Source organism: Ambystoma mexicanum, chromosome 5q (assembly GCF_040938575.1).
Source record: "Ambystoma mexicanum isolate Mex_15411 chromosome 5q, UKY_AmexF1_1, whole genome shotgun sequence".
Lineage (NCBI taxonomy): Eukaryota > Metazoa > Chordata > Amphibia > Caudata > Ambystomatidae > Ambystoma > Ambystoma mexicanum.
Genome location: NC_090933.1, coordinates 1,335,373,731 through 1,335,389,584, shown reverse-complemented (window position 1 = coordinate 1,335,389,584; position 15,854 = coordinate 1,335,373,731). Strand labels below are relative to the sequence as shown.

Below are 15,854 nucleotides of genomic sequence, written 5' to 3'. Positions count from 1 at the left end.
GAAGAATGTCGGGGCATTACGTCCGATGCTTGGGCCTTACAAACGGTGGTCCAGGGTTACTGCCTCCCCTTTTTAAGAAAGCCTCCAGACAAACTACCAGGGAGCCACTCCTGAAGGATTCCAGATCCGTTCCTCTTGCAGGAGATTTCCAGTCTGCTAGAGAAAGCTGCTATAGAACCAGTACCTGTGATGGAAAGGAACAGGGGGGTAGTACTCCCCTTACATTTTGATCCCCAACAAGGACGGAGGATTGATACCCATTTTGGACTTGAGATACTTGAACAAGTTCCTCAGGAAGGACAAGTTCAAGATGGGCACACTTTCTCAGATCCTTCAGTCCCCCCGCTTCAGGATTAGATGGTGTCATTGGACCTTCAGGATGCTTACTTCCATGTGCCTATTCATCACAAGCACAGGAAGTACCTGAGGTTCACCCATGGCGGCTCTCACCATCAGTTTTGGGTTCTGCCATTCAGGCGCACCACCGCCCGAGGGTTTTCACCAAGTTGATGGCGATGGTCGCTGTGAGTCTCAGGTGGGGGGGATTCACGTCTACCCCTAGCTGGATGATTGGTTGATTAGGGCCTGTGCACCCGTACAGGTCCTGGAACACCTCAGCATCACCTGCAACTCTTTGGCTTCTCCATCAATTTGTAGAAGTCCCACACTTTAATTCATCGGAGCGGTCCTGAATGCTTCTTCAGGAAAAGCCTTGCCACCTGAGGTGACGGCTCGACACATTCAGCAGGTGATAGTCAAGTTCCAGAATGCCCCACATCTTCTGGCCTTGGATTTCCTGTGGTTATTCAGCCTCATGGCATCCTGCATTTTTCTGGTGCCAGAGGCTCATCTGAGAATGAGATCTCTCCAGTGGGCCCTCCGGTCCCAGTGGTCTCAGTTTTCAGGCAAGATGTCAGACCTGATTCAGGTGCTGAGCACGGTTGCACAGGACCTCCTGTGGTGGGCCTGCAAGGAAAAAATCTGAAAGGGGAAACATTTTGGCAACCATTTCCAGAGAAAACAATAGATACGGATGCCCCCCTCATGGGTTGGGGAGCCCAAGACAACGATCTGACCGTCAGTGGTCGTTGGTCTCCATCTGAGTCCAAACTACACATCAACCTTTTGGAGCTGAGGGTAATCGGACTAGCACTGGAGGCCTTTCTGCCCTCTGTATAGGGAAAGAATGTCCTGATAATGAGGGACAACCCAGTGGCCATGTACTACCTCAACAAGAAAGGAGGTGTAGGATCACTACCACTGTGCAGAGAGGTAATGCAGCTCTGGTTCTGGGCACTTCAAGAAGGAATCCCCCTATCAGCAGTTCACCTATCCGGAGAGGAGAATAAGGCAGCGGACGCTCTGAGCAGACAGAGCACAGTCTCCCATGAGTGGGAACTAGCTCAGGAAGTCCTTCCGAAGATCGTCACCCTTTGGGGAACCCCACAAGTAGATCTGTTTGTGTCCAGCATCAACAGGAAGTGCAAACTGTTCTGCTCCAGGGAATTTCCTCACAGAGGAGCTCTAGTGGACGTGTTTGTTATGGACTGGGAGTTTCCACTCCTGTACGCGTTTCCTCCAATCCCTCCTTGCGTCATCAGGAGGTTGAGAAAGTTTGGGAAATCCATGATCCCGATTGCTTCGGATTGAGCCAGGAAGACGTGGTACCCGGAACTTCTGGACATGTCCATCTGCCGTCCCATGAGTCTTTCACAAAGAGAATAACTTCTCTCGCAAGATGGGTGTCGGGTTCTCCATCCAGGGGTCAAGACTCTCAACCTTCACGCCTGGTTTCTGAGAGGTTGAGATGTACGGATTGGGACCTCCCGGAATATGTGATGGAAGTGTTAGAAATCTCTGTATTGCTGCTGTTGGAATAAGTTCTGCAGCTGGTGTAGAGATCAGAATGTGGACCCTTTTCTGTGTGACACGCCTATGGTGCTGTCTTTCTTACTATAGCTTGCCAGTCTGGGGCTCCAGGTCGGCACTGTAAAGGGATACTTGACGGCGCTTTCCATCTTTAAGCGCACGCCCAAGCAGGCATGTTATTTCAAAATGCCTATTGTGATTCAATTCTTTAAAGGGCTCACAAATGTGTTCCCACCAGTCCCTTTTGTGGTTTAATTATGGTTTCGAAATTTCTAATGTGTGCTTCTTTTGAGCCTCTTCATTTCTGAACCTTAAGGTTATTAAATTGGAGACAGTCTTTTTAACGGCCATAACATCAGCAGGCAGGGTCAGCAAATTGCATGCTTTGAACACAAACATTTTTAAGGAAAAGGTTGTACTGAGAGTCCGACCCACTTTTTTCCCAAAGGTGGTTTCCGAATGTCACCTCTCTAAGAAAATGTTGCTACCAACATTTTACCCTCCACCTCACCCTGGTAAGGAAGAGGAGAGGCTTTGACTTGATGCCAAAAGGGCTTTAAGTTTCTACATCTCTCGTATGGTAAAGGTGAGGCAAGATGGCCAGTTGTTTGTCAGATACACAGGACTCAGACTGGGTCTTACAGTGACAAAACAAAACTTTATCCCGTTGGATAATTTTAAGCATCACCAAGTGTTATAACCTGGCCGAGAAGGATGTCCCTGTGGGCTTGAGAGCACATTCGTCGAGAGGTGTGACCACTTCATCAGCCTTGTAAAGAGGGGTGCCGCTATCTGTGCAGCAGCCACTTTGTCCTCTTTACATACTTTTATGAGACATTATTGTCTGGACTCTGCGTTGGGACAGGAGGCAGGATTCGGGAAGGTGGTGCTTCACAGCATTAATGACAAATCTTGAAATTCTTACTCCCACCTCCAAGACCATACTGCTTTGGGAGCGTATCGTCAGATGAGTAATACGTGGGAGGATGGAATCCATTCGAAGAACACATTACTTACCCCTGGTAATGTTCTTTTGACTATATGTTCCTCCCATGTATTCCTTATCGCCCCTCCAATCCTACGTTGCAGTAGAATTTCTGTGTATTACACCTTTCTTTTTTGAGTGCCTGATCTGTTGACCTAACGAATGCTGAACATTCTTATACCAGAGGGGGAACAACTAGGAATTGAAGTAATAGGCATGGTGCATGCTCTATATACTATCAGTGATGTCAGCCTCAAGAGCGGACGGAGGCCGTTGGGGGACATCGAGTCGACGACGATGCATGGTACCCACTACAGCAAAAAAGTCTGAAGCAGCTGACGCTGGAAGGAGTTATAAGATGAGGAATACGTGGGAGGAACATCCAGTCGAATGAACATTACCAGGGGTAAGTAATTTGTTCTTCACTGCCACCGCCATGTAGAGCATACACAGGAAACTGGGCATAGTTACTCACCCAGGAAAACACTGGGTCTATTTTTGGTACCCTTCCCAAAGAGGTTTAAGTTCTCTCAGGTGACCCATGATCAGTAACATACCCTAACATGGGACTCGCTAGGGAAAACGGTTAGTGAACAAGGTGAGGAAAAGCAAAAGGTTTAGGGGGCTCACACCAGAACCACACTTTAGGACTCCCCTACAACCTGGATCTATCTGTGTTTGGCCCAGTCCTTTTGTGTGTCAGCGTTTCCTTTAGATCTGCTTTATAGATGTTGTAGGCCTTATCCTGAATGTAAGCAGGATGTCTGCTCTTTGCACCGATGCAATTCATGGATTATGAAGAAATCCTACTGCACAGGTGCCCAGTCATTAGTCACATTGGGAAGCTATTTGCTGGAGCTAGCAGTGGTGTGGCCTGAGCTTTAATGTTTTGTTTTCCTTATGCTCCAGGTCTGGGTTGCTGACAGAGGCAATAAGAGGATCCAGGTGTTTGATAAAGGCTCTGGAGAGTGGCTGGGAGTCTGGAGCAGCTGTTTCTCAGAAGATGGCCCCTACTCAGTCAGGTAAATACATGCGCCCTATGGAAACCACCAAGTGGGTGTCCTCTGTTACCAACACCGTCCACCTGTATCGAACATAGAGCTCAAACTGGCTGGCTCTTTGTCCTCTGCGTAGAGCTGCACCTTTCCTTCAATTATTTTTGAGGGTTTAATATGCAATTTATACAAGTAGGCAAAACATGTTTTTAGAGAGGTAGATGGAGAACAGGTTCATGTGATAACTGGGGCAAAGGGGAAGAGTAGTCTGGTGGGGGTGATGGGGCATCATACAGGCATCTTTATGTTAAACATTGGATATATGATAGCACGGGCAGCCAACTGTTCCCACCCCTCGTGCTCCCCTAAGTATAACAAAACAGGGAATTCTCAGATAATGATGTAAAGGAAAGCTTCTGTACACAGTATATAAACTAGCGGAATAACGCCGATAGCACATAGAGGAATATAGTCATTATTGGATGACATTCATACTAGTCTAAGACCAGGAGGGTGCGGCAGAAGGGAGAAGGAACCAGGTCATTATTCAGCATAATAAGCCGGAGCAGTAGGCATTCAACTATTGAAGCTGATTGCCCCTCGTCTCTCCTAGTAAGCTTTAATGGGGGAAGAAAGTATATTGGCTTCCTTTAAGGATGGCTGCAAGCACACAGCAGGTTTCCAGGCTGGGTGGACTGGGGAGGGGGCACTACCCATGCTCACCTTTCCTGAAGTACAAGATTGGCACAATTCCTCCAGTGGTCAGTTTTAGCAACTTTCAGGTGTGGAGGTCTGACAGTTTCTGCTGAATTGAGCTTAGAAGGCATCAACATTGCCCACTCATCTTTAATTTGAACAAACTTCACAGTCAAGTCCCTTACATCTTTCTCATAAGGCCTGATCATGGGACGTTCAAAGGCCGTATGGGGACAGGAACCTTTGTCTCCCTTGCTGTGCCTTCATATATATATTTGCCACAGTCCACGGCACCCTGTAGAGGGTTTAAAAGTTAGGGTGTGATGGTCATTGATCGTCGTTGGGGAGACTTTCCCATCAGGAGCCCCTTCACAGTAGATACATGCATGAGGCAAAGCAATCTTCCTTTTTGACTATTCTAACCATGTTATAATCTTGGCCTCACCCATCTCTGCAGGGTTTGTGACTGAAGATGCATTCATACAGGACGTTAGAAATGTTACATCACACAGTATGTCACACAGTCATCTTATCTCATCTGATGACCATGTCTTTTACCTTCGTGGCATTCTCCATGTCTTTAGGAGAGCGGCGCCCACAGGAACCAAATATCTATCTACTTAAAGAATGAGTCTTAGAATGTGTGTGTTAGGAGGCTAATAGCATAGCTATTAATGAGTGAAATAATATTAAATGCCTTGATGCATTCTTACCATGAAAAGTGGTGATAATCTTCGGGCGCTGCTGTTTTGTGGAAGGGTAACTTTACTATTATTTGAAAGAAGGATGCTTATGTATCTGTGGTTCTGAGCGGGTGTGGCGGTGGGGGAAAGGGCTTCCACCCGCGACATACCTTACGCGGCCCACCGCTTAACACAGTGCTCCTTAAGGGTCTTAGGCCGAAGGAGTTTGCAGGCCGCACACCGCTTTTTGTCGTGATCTAAGGGGAGACAGGCGTTGCACATCCTGTGTTCGTCCTTCCAAGGATATCTGACCCTACACTTAGGGAAGAACCTGAAAGGAGTCCTTTCCACAGCCAAACGGGAAGATGACCAGACCAAAAGGGTAAAGAGGGGAAAAGAGGAAAGACATACCAAAAATATGGCCACCCTGACCCCACTCTCCCTACTGTAAAGATCGGCCAGAGGGCCCGACCACGTGGAAAGTCCGGCTGCCGGATCTTAGGCACCGAAATCCACCGCCGTAGACGAATCCCCTGCAGTCTTTGTCGAATATTTTCTTGTGACCGAAGTGACTTAATGGGGAATAACCGACAAGTCGGTATAAGATAAACAATGTCTCTTTCTGTAAGAGCTCCGCTATAGGGCGACCAGTTATCTGGGCGGAAAAAACCAATCGGAGGGACCTTGGCGCATGAGGGATTTTGGGTACACTACACGTCACGATAGGGATAGTGTTACAGACACGCTTATGCCGACGTCCCCTTTTGGTCCTCAAAAGACAAGATGCAATACTCTATGGTTACCACTGGATGTTGGACTATATGCACAGCATGTGAATCTAAGCAGAGACAATCATCAGAAATGCTATTACGGTAAGTAATGCATGTCTTATCTCTGGCAAATTGTATACCACTTTCAACTAATACACTCTCGGTTCATGGGGAATCAAGTGGAATAAAACCATGACTAGGAAAAGGAGGTTATCTCCCTGGGTATGCAGTGGTTGGAGGAGTCAGGGTTTCTAAAATCTACCCATTCACAAAAGCGGTTGCGCCAGCCTCTGCTTGCAACGCTTTTATGACGATCCTATATTTATCAACATTCTCAGGAGCCTTCCTCCATGAAGAGGAAGGCCCGCAGTACTAGATATTCTCTTTGCATCCAGGGTGTCAACATTCCCAGGACCCTCACTCCACAATATGATGTGGTATGATAGGTTATTTATAACACGCTTACTACCCAGAGGTTTCTAAGCGCGGACCCGGGGTATCGAACCTGTGTTGCTCCGTGTCGTCTTGCTTCCAAGGCAAGCACTTGCCCCTGAGCTATCCTCCCGAGACAAGTAAAGAGGAATGCCTGCAATACTAGATAGGCCTTTCTTTGCATCCAGGGCCATCATCTCATGGAGAGAATCTACTTAAGAACAGCCCATAAATGACTGAACCTGCCCAGCTTGTCCAGGCGTTTTCAATGTGTTTTTGCAGCATTTTTACAGGGGTGGGTTCGGGAATGTTAAAAAACTGATTATTTTGCACACAACATTTTATTAGGTTTTTCAGCATGGGTACGTATCAACATCAGTGATGTAATATTCAACAACATACGATCTTAATCCGAGCCAAATACCAGTGTCAGTCCAACGGGCATAAAGGCAGGCCAAATGTTCCATACACCTATATTCCACCCCCCCACCCACCCCGGATGTTTCGGGGCTAAGAACCCTCCCTCCTGCTTTCTGATTTAGTAGTTCACTTCCCCCTGGAGCCAGCGTGTTAGAGGAGGTCTCCTAGTCTGAGCTGGACATTTTACAGCGTAGTCCATGAAGGGTGCCCATATGTTCAAAAAATTGTTCAGGAGTCCCGAGCGCATTGCTGAGACCTTCTCTGCTACAGCGACCTCCCAGCACTTTGATCACCATAGCGGGACCGAGGGGCCGTCTGCATTTTTCCAAAGTTGTGCCATTGTAATTTTTGCAGTTAAAAAAAGTGCGTGCATAAGCGTTGGACATGTCCTGTGAGCGGGAATCCCCCTCCCCCTGTTTCACCCAAAAGAATTATTCCGGGATCCCACGGAATGGACAGCCCAGTGATTGCTTTAATGTGATTTACCACCTCCCACCAGTATCCCTCTGCTTTTGGGCAGCCCTAGACCATATGAAATAGCATGCTCCGGACTGGACACCCTCGCTAGCAATCTGTGGGAATTTTTGGCTTGGTCTTATTTAATTGTTCTGGGGTGACATAATATCTGTAACAGATTTTGTAACCCCCTTCCCTGTTCGAAATGTATTGTGTGCTCTTATGAAGCCTCGTCCAAATTTTCCCCCATTCTTCTATCTCTATTTCCCAGCCTAGGTTCCTCTCCCAGTCGAGCATGTATCTTTCTTTTTTAGAGGGGTCCGTTCTATCTAGGAGGCGATAGAGCGCCAAAATTCTCCCTCTTGAGGCTGGCGATAGCAGTGATAACTCTAACGCTGTTAAGTCTCTGGCTACCTTCTCCCGGACCACCTTGTGCGATATCCAATACCGGAGCTGGGCATAGTGAAACCTTTCAGATTCTCCCACCCCAAACTTTTCTTTGCATCTCTCAAACGTTATGGGAGAACCGTCTTCCAGGAAGTCTGCAAGTTTATGTAGTCCCCCCCACTCCAAGGCGCGAAGCCAAGTGGTGAGAACTCGGGGTTATTCCAAATAGGTGTGAGCGGGCCTAGTGTACCCCAGCAGCCCCACCTCCGCGCTGCAGCTTTCCAGCTGTGAGTAGTAATGCTAGTTGGTGTGAGGGCCCCCCTCTTTGCCTGGACTTTTATGGTCGGTAAGTGTGGCAGATTGGACAGTGGGACTGGGCACCAGGCCTTCTCCAGCTGAGTCCATGTATATGCGTGGGCAGGTTGTGCTTTGTGTGCATACCTCGCCGCGTCTGGCACACCAAGACCACCCTGATCCCTCTGAAGGATCATTACCTTCTCCGCTATGCTGGGTTTGGCCCCTCCCTCCCCGACAAATTCCAGTATCTTTTTCTGCAGGGAGAACAGTTCGTGTTTTGGGATGTGACCAGGAGCGCTACGCAATGATACAACAATCTGGGGATTAAGTTCATTTTTTTGAACAAACCAGGAGATTTCTTGGTTCTTCCAGAGCTTAAGATCTCGCCGAAAATCACTAAATAGCTGCGGGAAGTTGTTTACGTAAAGGCGGGAGAGATCTTTAGTGATCTGTACCCCAAGGTATCCGATTGCCTCTTTGGCCCAGGGGATTGGCATCATAGGACTGAGGTCCAATTTCTGCTGCTTGGAAAGATTGATTGCTGGTGCTGAGGATTTGTCTAGATTAACCCTGAACCCGGAAACCGCCCCAAATTCCTCAATTTCTTCCCAGAGAGGCCCTAGAGATGCATCCAGATCAGTCGCTGTGACCAGGACGTTGTCCGCATATAGTGCGACTTTGTGTTCGTGGGCCCCCACAGTGAGCCCCTCTATCTCTGGGTTTTGCCAAATCCTGGCAACAAAGGGCTCCATAGATAGAGCAAACACCAGAGGTGATAGCGGACACCCCTGCCGCGTTCCCCTCGTTATGTTTATCGGCTCAGATCTAGTGCCGTTAGCCCAGAGTTGCGTGGTTGAGCTCTGGTAGTTGGCCATTACCCATCTTGTAAAGTTTGGACCAAACCCAAAGTGTGTCAGCACTTTTCTAATGTTGCCCCAGTCCACCAGGTCGAAGGCCTTGTGCGCGTCTAATGATATTACTGCCATACCTTTACCCCTCCTACTGGCACTTTCAATGAGATTTATCGTGCGCCTTATGTTGTCGTGCATCCCCCTTCCGGGCATAAATCCCCTTTGATCCTGTGCTATTATATCTGGGAAAGTCGCATTCAGTCGAACCTCTAGCACCTTTGAGAATAATTTCCCATTGTTATTCATTAGGGTTATTGGTCGATAGGAGGAAGCCTGTTCGGGGTCTTTCCCTGGCTTGTGGATCCGGACTGTGAGGGACTCTGCCATGGACTTTGGAGCGGCTCCGGCGGACAGGAAAGAGTTGAACAGTGCTGTCAGGTGTAGGGCCAGAATATTTGCATAGACTTTATAACATTTTGTAGCTAGGCCACCTGGGCCTGGTGCCATGCTTTTTAAGTATTTTATGGCTTCCGTTATTTCTTCAAGTGTAATCTGGGATTCTAAAGTTGCCAATTGAGCACTATCTTGGGGGCTAGTGGATCGGAGGTATTTCGATAGGCCAGCGAGAGATATGGGCGGTCCCGCCATTATTGCTTTATGGTAGTTTACCAGCTCCTCCATTTATTCCCTCTTCGTGTATCGGGCCCTGCCATCAGCACCCACGACCCTCAGGATATTATTGCTGCTGTGAGCTTTTTTAACTTGTACGCAAGGACCCGGTTTGCTTTGTTCCCTTTGCCATAGTAAAGCTGTTTTGTAAAGGCTAGCGACTTGGCTGAGTGTCTGCCCAATGCATCTCCAATGCAATTTGCGCTTTCTGTAAGGCTCTTTCTGTTTTCCTTGAGCTATGGGATTTCAGCTCAGACTCCCAAAACTTTACCTTTTCCTCAAGTTTGGCCACAGCAATGTTTGAGACCCGCCTCTGTTCCTTCCCAGCGCTAATTAATGAGCTCCTCACCACTGTCTTCATGGCATCCCAAATAATGTTTATGGCTGTATCAGCTGTCGTGTTTTCCCTGAAGTAATTGGTTAGTGTTTCTCCGATTTCCCTTCTAATGCTATCATCTAACAATATGGAGCCGCATAATTTCCAGTGCCCCTGGGAGGATACATCTGGCCACTTATGCTGAGGTTTGTAGATACTGGGGCGTGGATTGAGATCATGCGGGTGTGTATCTCTGTCTTGTATAGGCAAGGATATAGGGAACCGGAGACTAATAAAAGGTATATTCTTGAAAACCCTCTGTGTGAACAGGAGTAGTGGGCGTAGTCCCTTGATCCCCCATTAGCCAGCTTCCAAGCATCCACTGTTTCCGTTTCCCCTAAGGAGTCTTGCTAAGGATAACGCTTGCATGAAATCAGAGTTGGTTGGGGGAGCGTTTTGTCCACCTGAGGGTCAGGTACCAGGTTAAAATCTCCACCTATGAGAAGGAACCCCTCCTTAAAGGCTAGGATACTTGGGATCAGGTCAGTAATAAACTTGTTCTGGGCAGTGTTCGGGAAGTAGACAACCACAATGGCGATAGGCTGCTCAACTAACAATCCCTTTAGCCGGAGAAATCTGCCCCTGGGGTCTTTTCTCACTGTGATTCTCGTTAGGGGACCCTCTCGCTCAATAAGATTGCTACTCCCCATTCTCTCTCTCCCCCGAGGAAGCGAAGAATGATTTTTTTAGAGGGTCTAAATCTAATTAGATTTTCATCAGCCTGTAATAGGTGCGTTTCTTGGAGGAGAATTATGTCTCCCAATAGGCGCCCCAGCCTATGCTCCACTGACCTGCGCTTCCTCGGAGAGTTGAGGCCCTGAACATTCCAAGTATGGACTGTAATTTCGTTTTTGTCAGCCATCCCCGGGAGGTTCCTTAGTGGGTTCGACACTAGGCCTGATTATGCTGGGTCCCGTCTGGTCTATATGAGTAGCATTGTGCTGACAATATGGCTCTGGGCTGTATTCAGATGTCAACGTGTTGTGTGTTGTAACTATCTGGGAGAGTAGAAAGAAGGAATCAGCTCTCCCAGTAAATCTTGCTTATCCCCCAATCCCCCTCCGTCATTACCGCCGTCACCACCCCAACCTAGTAGGAAGAACCCCATCCTACTCAACAGGGTAACTGGGTGGTGCAGCAGCACCGAGCGAATGGCCAACTGGGCCCAGCGTGTGAACTGTAATATATAAGGGCAACTCATGAGTAGCATAGGGGGTAGTCTGTTCCGACAATTTCCCTAGGGGTCATTTTGCCGCTGCCCCAGGGCTTTCTCCATATCCTCCCTCCCCTGACAATTCCCTTTTGTCCCCCTTCGATCACACATTTCAGGGTTAGCGCTTGTGAGAGGGCCAAAAACCACCAGAGAAGATCCACTGACCTTCAATAATCGTGTAGTGGTAACATTGTTGAGTCAGGGTTAAGCGCTCTCCAGGAGGGGCCGCGGATCCTGTGCTTCCTGCTGACTCTTGACCAGGATGTCCTTGCTTGCTTTCCGGGGGTGTCACAAGTCGCCCCTTCTGATTCAGACTCTCCATCTCCCCTGCTAATGCCCACAAATGTCTCCGCTTCTTTCAGGGAGTGGATCTGTTGTTGGGCTCCTTCCCAGATGAATTTCACAGATGTTAGAAAGCCCCAGCGGTACAGGACCTTTCTTTCGCGCAGCCATTCCGTCGGCACCTTCAGAGATTTCCGCTTTTGGAGAGTGAAGTTAGCTAAATCCTGGTAGAGTAGGGTCGAGGAGCCTCGAAAAGTGATTTGGTGCATTGCTCTGGCTTCTTTCATAATTTCCTCTTTAACTCGATGAAAATGCACCCTGGCGAGAACATCCGGTGGAGAAGAGGAAGCTTGTCTTGGGACCGTTCTATGAACTCTGTCTAGTTCCAATAGGGATATTGTTATTGATATTTTATTTCTATCGCACTCGTACACAAGTGTTTCAGAGCGTGACAAGGCAAGGGAGGGGAACAGGGGAGAACAAAACAGCGATCTAACTAGGCCCAGTGACATTGAGAACGCGCAAGTGCATGGGGGAGGGGAAAAGTGCATGGAAGGGGGAGAAGTGGAAAGTGCGAAGCAGAGGAGAAACAGATCACTAATAATACATAAATAACAAAGGCAACAAACAGTGGTAGCACAGCCAGCAATTTGCAAGTGCTAGGTTTAAGGCAGCAGACAGGGTAGGTCTGATAAGTGCAGGAAGAAAAAGGGGGGGCTGTATGGGTACAGATACAGACCTTAGTGCAAGGGGTGACCCAGAAGCAGTGCGGGAGGGTGGCAGGGTGAGCATGTACCTGGGCCCGGGGGACAGAGGGTGGCCAGGTGCACAGTGCCAAGAGAGAACATATCAGCAGGGGAGAGGGGGTGCGAAGGCAGAAGAAAAGAGGAAGGTTGTGAGGTGCTTCCGGAACCAGAGAAGGTTCTCCTCAAGATTTAGAGTGTGCAGGGAGGCTGTTCCAGAGGTAGGCCCCAGCCGAAGACCGACATCTACCCCCAGCTCGTTTCTTTGAAAAACGACTGACCCTGAGGGAGTTAGAGGTAGAGGAGCAAGGAGCTCGAGAGGGGAGGTATTTGCGGAGGGATAGCTGAAGGTATTTTGGACCCAGGCCCCAGAAAGCCTTGTGGACAATGCAGAGGGTTTTGAATTTAATCCTTGCATCCACTGGGAGCCAATGGAGAAATTTCAGAGCTGGAGGGATACGATCCCAGGGCTTGAGGCCAAGGACAAGTCTCGCAGTCCTGTTCTGAATTAGTTGCAGAGGGCCGGGACTAGAGGCAGGTAGATTTAGAAAGAGGCTGTTACAATAGTCCAACCTAGAGAGACCCAGAGCTTGGGATAGTTTAAACACCAAGCCAGAGGAGCACAATGGCGAGCCAACCATCCTAAGACCCTGCTCATCCTAAGACCCTTTTAGGCAGAAACCTGTGCAGTTCCCTTAGGAACCACTGCAAAAGATTTAAGACTACAGGTGTTAGCAGTAAACCCACTTGGTAGCAGTCTGTACCACCCAGATTTACCTGGTAGCTGTGGCTGAGCAGTCAGACTTCCCTCAAGAAGAGTTAGGGAGTATGCAATGTATACTCACCAGGCACTCAGGTACAATAATACAAGCAAACACTGACCAGAGCTTTGGTATCAAAGTATATAATTATTTATTTAAAAACACACAGTTGAAACACTCCAGCACTCTTATTGTAAAATATTCTAAACACAGTTACTATTATGATATATACACCCCTTTTGCCCTTATTAGAAAATCACAGTAAGACACCACTTATTTTCATACAGAGGTGAGCGCTTAACTAGATTGCGCTCTACTAAGGTTGAAAAAGGGAGGGAAAAAGGCAGAATATGCAGGGTTACACCACTCTACGATTCAGGAACACTATTAGCAAGGCAGAGAGCAAAAAGTCACTAGTGAGCCAAAGTCCAAAGGCTGGGCCCACTCTTAGAGAGAGCAGAGCACAAATGCGCCCAAGATCACACAGTTACACTAGGCTTAGAAAGTCTTGCAGAGGGTTCAGAAAAGAGTTTAGAGAGGCTTTAGAAAAGTTTATCCAGGGTGTCCCAGGCTAACCCAGGTTCGAAAGCCAGGGGCTAAATCTACCCCGTACAGTCGGTTGCAAGGGAAGCCAGGCGGGACACGGTACCTTAAGTGGGAAGGATCCTCCAGCGGTGGCAGTTGTTCCTGGTAATGGTTGCAAGTTGTGGCGTCATCCAGGGGAAGGGAAGATCTCGAGGTGGAGGAAAGATGCAGGTCGTTGCACTACCAGGGCAGAAACCAGCTGCAGATTTTTCCGGTTAAAGGTGGTACCTTTGTCTCGCGGTTGTGGTAAAATGTGGTATCCCGGTTGCCGGGGTGCTTAGCACGGGCAAGGCGGCCACGAGATAAGTCGGGAAAACGAAAAGACGGTGAAACTGGTTATCCCCACCAGTTAAAGGAAGAAGACTCTCCACCGGTCGTGGTGTCGTGGCAGGTCGGCTCAGCTTCTCCCTCGTCGGATTCTTAGGTCCTGTGGCGACTTCTGAAGTTCCAGTCAACAAAGCCCTGCTTTTATGCAGCAAGCCCCCATTCACTCAGCCTAGCTGTCACTCAAACATGCTAAGTGGTGAGCCGGCCGGCTCACCACTTGGGCCAATCAGGACGGAGTGCGACTTGAGTTGCCTAGGCAACTCAGTCCAGGGTGCCTAAATTCCCCTCCACCCCGCCTAAGTACCCCAGACATAGTGGCACCACTTTGGAGGGCTTCTGTGGAGAAGCCCGCCAAAAAGTGGAACAAAGGGCTCGACTTGGGTTGGAGTCACAGAAGAGAACACAGACGCCATTTTAGAATCAAGTTTTGGCAAAAAATACCAACCGGAGAATTAATATTAATTAAATAAACCGGCGGTATGTTCGAGGCTACCTTAAATAATTAAATAAAGATAGTAGCCTTAAACAATGGGAAATCCCATAGGAAAATATTTGCGGTTGAATATAAAAAGTAGTATCCACTGCCACCAGCCAAAACTCGATCAGGGGGACGGAGACGTGCCCCCTCAACTAACAGACCCTGGGGCACTCGAATTGCCCCAGCCAGTACGTCCACAATATGATGGTTTGTACTGGTTCTGTTCAGAATTTAAGACTAGTAAAGTCAATGGTGACTTTACATGCCCTGGGAGACAGTAGTCAGTCCCAGGGTATGGAGTCTATGTTTGGGGGTCACTATGACACCACTGTGTTACTGCAAGGAGGGTGCTGTGTAACACACATCACAAAAACACATGAAACCCTATGGAGTAAAAGACCCCATAGCCCATTAGACACATCTAGATCCAAAGAAACACACTCAAATCATGTCCAAGAGTGAGGGTAAAAGAGTCTCACTCTTGGCAGGAGAAAAAAATAAACCCCAAAAATCTGCTGGGGGACTCACTAGGTTAGGAACTTCAGCCTAAACAGAGAATTCTCCCTAACAGACCCCTGCTCCCCCCATCCCCTCCACCCACCCGCCCACTTTCATCATACCTGCCCCCCCTCCCCAAACTAGCAGCCCGCCTAGCCTCCCGAGCACACCCAGCCCCGCAACCATCCATCCCCTGTTCCCCCATCAACTCCCACCATCATCCTCCTCTGACCCCACTCCTTCCCCGCCCTAAAAACGGCCCAAGAACAGTAGCCACTTCCCTTTCACCCTCTGACCCCCCCTACCCTCTCACACACCAAGCACAACCAAATCACTGAAGAAGAAACATCCCTGGTCTCCCTCAACCTCTCAGTACTCCTCGCCACTCCTGTCACGACCCGCCTCTTCATTCCCCCAATCTCGATCATCACCACCCTCCCTCCCTGCCTTACCCTGCCTGAAACCCCTCTCCCTTGAATTATCACCAACCACAACTGAAACACCTAACCCCTCTCATCCCACCTTCAAATCCCGACACTAATCCAACCAACCCGTCACACCAGTCCAACCCCTCCACCCCTAAACTCACCACCTCAACTGCCCACCTACTCTTCCCAGTGACCACCAACCACCCCCCTCTCGCTCTCCATCTTCCACCCCCACCACTGCATCTCCCACATCATCCTCCTGCACCGAAGTAAATTGCATCATTTTTAACGCCCGATCTGTAGCTAAAAACAGACAGCATCTTTGACCTCCTCGCCTCAGACAAACCGGACCTGGTCTCTATCACGGAAACTTGGTTCTCTGACGACTTTGCCCCTATCGCCAATGAAGCCTTCCCCCCTGACTACTCCCTCATCCCACTGAACCGACCCTCTAGAGGAGGAGGACTAACAATCGCCTTCAAGTCTCACTTCTCTGCCTCAGTCATCGACAACCAGCCAACCATTCCTTCCTGCGAATCGCTCCTCGTAAAACTATCCCTCCCCCCTTCTTTCTCCCACAGCTTCCTAATCTACAGACCCCCTGGCTACGACAGACAATTCTCAGACAACCTCTGCGACTCGATTGCCACCCT

General features: G+C 48.7%; 1 protein-coding gene across 3 annotated transcripts in view; it reads left to right on the top strand.

The window, feature by feature from the left end:
• Positions 1–15,854, top strand: part of NHLRC3 (NHL repeat containing 3) — a 257,537-nt gene that overhangs the window by 199,180 nt on the left and 42,503 nt on the right. For all 3 annotated transcript variants that reach the window (XM_069621947.1, XM_069621945.1, XM_069621946.1), the window contains one exon: positions 3,764–3,876. In XM_069621947.1, coding sequence (XP_069478048.1) covers positions 3,764–3,876 — 113 coding nt within the window. The remainder of the gene's footprint in view (positions 1–3,763; positions 3,877–15,854) is intronic.